Here is a 6,066-nt window from a genome sequence, read left to right on the forward strand (position 1 = left end):
CGAATGGCCGTTAAGATGACCTGCATGTAACATGACCGGATAAAGTATTTGCGTGAGTATTTCACATTTTATAGCAACGTTAAAGTGCCAAAAATAAGTCGGGTCAGTTTTAATTGTAGTTATTTAACCATATTACGTATACGGATATGGCTAGATTTAACTTGACTGTTCGAACACTAGTTAACTATTTGAATCTGGGCGCCAAGTCGGCTGCAGTTTGACTCCATGTGTGGACCATGTTTTGGGGACGTTTGCACAGAGGAACAGCCTGACCCCGAGAACAGTGTGTGACTGTATGTGTGCTGGGACTGGGTGGATCCTGGCAAAAGGCCTCCTGTTGCCGCTGCTGTGCTGGGAGTAACTAGGGGAGAGAGTCCTAGCACTCACAAGTGATCCTGTAATAGGAGCGGAGTCGTTTGTTTGCCTGTTCCCTTGTTTTTCAGTTCACAATCTGCTCTACATGCTGGTTGAGGCCTCTCCTACTAGTTTAACATTTATAGGAAAGCACCCAATGTACACTCAGTAAAATACTTCAGCCAAGTCTGGTTGTATTACTGTATTATAATGAGATGTTTCTGATATTCTGCCCCTTTCATATTTGGAAATGGGAAGAAAAACAAACCAACTCAAGATGATCGGGCTATCTGTAGCTCTTGTAAAGCCTTAGTGTTGTTCTAAGCTTCCTGTATAAAGGCCCTCACAGATATTTTAAAATGTAGTCAAGGGTTTCACGTTTTGAGAAGATGGATCAGTTTCCCATTGAGTGACTGACCCTCAACTTTGTTCTAATCTTAATCAAATTGTCCTTTTTTTTTTAAGTAGCCATCATGTTATGTTGACTTTACATTTGTTTGCTGAAAAGGTGCAACACGTAGCTTTGCATCAATCCTGTTGTGCATTCCGATCTTCTCAGTCCTAAACCTGGGCCCCCCGTCTCCACCATGGACAACCTAGAGGAGGACCTGACATGCTCCGTGTGCTACTCTCTGTTTTCTGACCCACGAGTCCTGCCTTGCTCACACACATTCTGTAAGACCTGCCTGGACAACTTGGTCCAGGTGTCCACCAACTATTCCATCTGGCGTCCTCTCCGCATGCCGATAAAATGCCCCAACTGTCGCAGTGTGATGGAGCTGCCTCCGACGGGCATTGACGCTCTGCCTACCAATGTATCTCTACGGGCCATCATCGAGAAAGTAGGAGAATTACTTGTGTTCAGCTGCAACATTTACCCTTTGACTACCTACCAGTCAGAGGTCAGCTTACTGGCTGTCACTATTCTGCTGTTTCACTTTGTCATTTCACCAACTTTCACCTGTCTTCTGTCTGTTCACTGCCTCAGTACCAGAGGGACAGTGAGCCACGACCCCCCTCTTGTCAGGAGCACCACAGGCAGCCTCTGAACATGTACTGCATCCAGGACCGAGAGCTGATCTGTGGGCTGTGTCTGACTGTGGGGCAGCACCAGGGCCACCCCATAGATGACCTGCAGGCAGCTTTCATCAGAGAAAAACAGACCCCATCGCTGCTGCTGGCCAGGCTCTCTGAGCACAGATGGGCACAGGTGAGGGAGTCCTCCCAGTAAAGCCATAGGCAAAGTCACATGGAAAGATAATATGGTGTGTTCATTTTATTGCGACTGATATAGGGAAACAATGTACAGTATAAATGCAACGGTTCTCCCTCTGCTAGGTGTGTGAGCTGGGGGAGCAGCTGGAGCAGGAGAGGGCCCGCTGTGAGAGCCTGGTGAGGCAGGACCGACAGGAAGTTAATCAGTTCTTTCAGACGCTGGAGGCGGTGTTGGCCAGGAAGAGACAAGCCTGCCTGGAGGCTCTGGATAAAGCAGGTGCAGAGGTGCTGCAGGCCTATGACCCACTCATCCACAGAGTGAAGGAGCTGCAGGTGTGTTTCAGGGCTGATTTACATCAGCATTGTCAGTGTCACACATTTAATGACTGTCTTCCATCTTTTGAGTGTAAACTAGACATTTTAGCATGGAAAAGTTAATCACAGGAAATGATTGTTATGGGAGTTTTTGAACCAGATCCCACTTGTTTTATTTAAGATGCTGGTGGCATCTCACTGCCCCACAGTGTGTAGTACGAAGTGCAGGAGCCAAGTCAAGTATCAAAAGCAAACCAATCTACAATTCATGGATGGACACCAAAGAAGTTTGAGAAGTTTCTCTCACTAAAATTAAACTTAGGCCATATGTTAGAGGTGGGAAAGATTCAGAATAGCTGCATGTTTGCAGAGTTGCAAATTCTGTGCATTGACACTTTAGTAATATAGACAAAGAACTGGTAACTACATTCAGTGATTTGACTTTGGTAAATGTGAGGCATCCTTGTTTGGTTCTCAGGCAGCTCTAAATGTTATTACCATGTTAGTTATATCACAGCTTCTGAATGTGGGTTTCTCTGCTGTAATCACAACTCAGATGTTGGCATTAACACTTTACAGGCTGGAAACTAGCAAGGACAGCAACTCCCATCTGATGTGAACACTGCATTGATGTTCTTGAAAATTGGTCTGGGACATTTAATTGTGGTTATAATACTTTATGTTAAGTAATGATTACCTTTGTTACTGTTTAGCCTATAAACTGTCAAGCGAACATCATTTTTAAGTACTGTTAATGCACATCATGTTAAATCTAAAACCCTCAAATATTCATTTTGTAATAGTAAACAGAAAAGCAGCAAATCCTCACAATAAGCTGGAATAACTTGTTTTTTGCTAATTTTGTTGGAGAAATGACATTGATTGGATTGTCAGTTCACTGATTAATCAACTTGTAGTTTGAGCAGTATTGCCGTACCCTAGTTCTGATGACGGCTGTGTTTCCTATAGGAAGAACAGCTGGATCTGGTGTCCTTGGGTTCATCAGTAGAAGAGGAGGATTCACCGCTGATCTTTCTGGAGAAGTTGCATTTGTTCAGAGAGCGGATGGAGGAGTTTATTAAAACCCCTCTACCCTCGGTGACAAACCTCTCCATCACCCCACGGGCAGCAGAGTACCTTCAGCAGCAATGGGCCTCTGTGACCATTGGGAGCCTGGAGGAAGCACCTGTTCCCAAGGTGTGCTGCTGCGCCAGATGTGGCAGTGTGGAGACTAAGGCTGGAGGAGATCAGTCTGACAGCGGGGTGCAGGACCTGTGGTGTGAGCTGCAGCCCACTTCTTCTGTGGTGCTACTGGGGCTGCTGCTGCTGCTGCTGTTGGCACTGCTGTGGGTGAACCCAGTTGGTGGGGCATCGCTGGGCTTCTCTCTCCTGTCTCGGGTCAGCCAGTTAGTCCACGGCTTGAGCAGTGAACTCATCACATGTGTCTGGGACACGGCAGGCTTGGCATACACAGTGATGCAGGCTGCTGTAGATAGATGGAGCTCACAACTCTCCTCAGTAGGTGAAAAAGCATTCAAGCAACTGGCCGCCTGGTTTAAAACTCTGACATCTCACTGAAACAGCCTCAACAGGAACCTTGAACCCTCATCTTCTGTTTAGAAGCTGAGAAATTCTCACCTCCCCATTCCTGCATTAGCAGGAAGAAGTCCATCAAATATTCCTTCTCATTCTGGAGCTGGACCCTTCCACACCGAGAATATGTTGCCAGTTTCAAAATGAAACAAGGTTTTCTTTTTATCTTCGGGTCCACACTGAACCCACATGGTGACAGAGAAAACGGAGTGGAGCACCTCGCTCCTTTGTGCTTAGATTTAGTGCTGAAATGCATTAACAGTAACAAGCACTAGTACACTAACTATTCTGGGCTGATTTAGTTTAAAAAAAAAAACTGATCTATTAGCCAGCACACGTAGATGCTAATGTAAACTTAAGGCTGGATTTTACATTTTAGCATAATCTCAGAGCTCCCCAGGGGTCCTATTGCAAACCTGGGCAAAGCATGTGATGCGAGTCATTTCTGTGCTTGAAACCTGCACAGGAAATTCTAGTAGTTTTGTCAAATCCTGTAGAATCCTTCTGTAGTATATGTAGCTGTATATCTTTTTGTAGATTGAACTGCATTATTGTCAGGTGTTGTGTTGATCTTTAAGGTGTATTTTGCCAGGTCCTGATGGTTATATTGCTTAACAAGCATTTTTCATGTCACACACTAATTGAAAATCCTTATGCCTCTGTTATAAATGGTGCCTAGAGACTGTTATAACATTTCCCATCATCCAGTGGGACATCTCAATAGCTTTCCCATGAGACAGAGCTCAGCAATGTGTATCTTGCACACCACTGACTGGAGCAGCAGTGTCATGTAGATCCTGCAGCGTAGAATCAGACAGTGCGGCGGCCTTATAGCCTCCACAGATCATGTTGCAGTGATGCTCTTACTGTGCCTTTCACCCATCATGCCTTTACCTCACCCCCACTTTACAGCCTTATTGTAGTGGACTGGTGATTCTATCAGGACCAACATGTCTCGCTTAGAGCAGTGCACTGATATGTGTTAAAAAAAAAAAAGTACAGCCTTTGGAAAAAGCTTCACTAGAAATATTTAGCTTAAGCAGACATTGGCAGGGCAGACTGTTACTCAAACACCAGCTTTAGTATTTGTCAATCATGTCTAATAGCTATAATGTAAACTGGAGCCTTACAACTGTAGGCATCACTGAACATTTTAACAGAGGCTGGTACCCAGACCTGTTGTACTGCTTCTACTTTTATAAATTCCATCCTAATTCCTGTTTAAAAAATGTACAGTAAATTTGTTCAGAAACTTTGTGTAGTACTTGTAATGTCCAGAAAGACAAGTGTGAGATGCTACAGTTGTCTGTAGTGTAAAAAAAGGTCTGAGCACAACACTACCAGTGCAGCTGTGCACCGTCTGTTTGACTCATTTTTTCACTAGTCTAGTTTACAAAAGATAAAATGGAGAAAAGACTTCTAGCCACTTTTTTACTTTATGCTAAATCTTAGTTAATGCAGCTTTAAGTGTCGAAACTACTTGGTCAAAATGTATTAACTTTTAATTTTAGTTTTACATGTGAGTGACTACACTAGGGACAATGGATTTGAAACTTTATTGATTTAGTAAAAGAATAGCAGCATTTCATTGAAGGACCATTTAAAAAAATACAAAATATTTACATCATGAGTAAAAATGAAAACATTCTTCAGGTTTATGCACTAACAGCCTGGTGCTCTTTGAGCACAATGGTTTTGGGATTGATTCCCACACTTTTGGTGGTGTTGTGAGTCTTGTAGATGCCAATCAGACGATCAGCAATCTCAAACATGTTGTTCCTCAGGGAGATGATGATGAACTGAGCATTTTTTGTTTGCTCCTGTACAGCGATGACAGAAGAAAAAACCATTACTGATCTGAGGAGCAACTGCCATTTGATATTCATCTGTCAGATTTTATACAGTGAAAAGCTGCTAAACTAACAATGAAGCATGTCTTTATCCAAAAGCTTATATACACAGTGGAGGCTTAATACTTTGGTTTGATCCAGCCTTTTAAACAGGATCTGAAAAGCACTGGGCTCGCATGAGTCAGCGGTTAGTGCACAGATTAGCCTCACTTATGAATATTATCTGGTTAAAACAAATGAATCACTATCATTACAGCAGCACCTCAAAGACACTAAACTTAGGAAGATGTTTATCAGTGAGGATACTTTTCTTATTTGAACTTGAGAGAGAACTGAAACACATAGGGATACGATTAAAAAGTCAGTGTGTGTGTCTAGCTGTGAAATACTTGTTCTGCTAGGGCTTTTACACACGAGGATTTTCAAATCTTAAATGATTTTACAAATGTGGGAGACCACAGCCAAAGGCAGATCTTTAAAATTCTAATCTTAACACACACACACACACTAGAGGATGCAGTAAAGACTGACTACCACGGCCCATTTACAAGAGGTTTGGCTAACTGTATTGAACTCAGCTGACCTGCTGTAGCCTGCTACAGCGGTGACTGTCACTAGGTTTCTCATGGCCATTATTATTTTGATCTGAAAGCTGAACTCGCTCTCTGCCCGCTGTCTGGAGGAGCACATAGGACACAATCAGCCTATAGTGTGTTATCACATTTTACAAAACATGAAA

The 6,066-nt window shown here is 43.2% G+C and overlaps 2 protein-coding genes across 6 annotated transcripts in view; one reads left to right on the forward strand and one right to left on the reverse strand.

The window, feature by feature from the left end:
* trim59 (tripartite motif containing 59) overlaps positions 1 to 4,473 on the forward strand; it is a 4,811-nt gene extending 338 nt beyond the window's left edge. The window contains exons 1-5 of one of the 2 annotated variants that reach the window (XM_020615637.1): positions 1 to 52; positions 914 to 1,196; positions 1,343 to 1,564; positions 1,693 to 1,902; positions 2,854 to 4,473. In XM_020615637.1, coding sequence (XP_020471293.1) covers positions 942 to 1,196; positions 1,343 to 1,564; positions 1,693 to 1,902; positions 2,854 to 3,462 — 1,296 coding nt within the window. In that variant the 5' untranslated portion in view covers positions 1 to 52; positions 914 to 941 and the 3' untranslated portion in view covers positions 3,463 to 4,473. The remainder of the gene's footprint in view (positions 53 to 913; positions 1,197 to 1,342; positions 1,565 to 1,692; positions 1,903 to 2,853) is intronic. The other variant, XM_020615636.1, reaches the window with a different exon arrangement.
* A 546-nt stretch (positions 4,474 to 5,019) lies between these two features.
* smc4 (structural maintenance of chromosomes 4) overlaps positions 5,020 to 6,066 on the reverse strand; it is a 24,666-nt gene continuing 23,619 nt past the window's right edge. For all 4 annotated transcript variants that reach the window (XM_020615628.1, XM_020615627.1, XM_020615629.1 and 1 more), the window contains one exon: positions 5,020 to 5,297. In XM_020615628.1, the coding sequence (XP_020471284.1) occupies positions 5,133 to 5,297 (165 nt within the window). In that variant the 3' untranslated portion in view covers positions 5,020 to 5,132. The remainder of the gene's footprint in view (positions 5,298 to 6,066) is intronic.

Source organism: Monopterus albus, unplaced genomic scaffold (genome assembly GCF_001952655.1).
Source record: "Monopterus albus unplaced genomic scaffold, M_albus_1.0 scaffold167.1, whole genome shotgun sequence".
Lineage (NCBI taxonomy): Eukaryota > Metazoa > Chordata > Actinopteri > Synbranchiformes > Synbranchidae > Monopterus > Monopterus albus.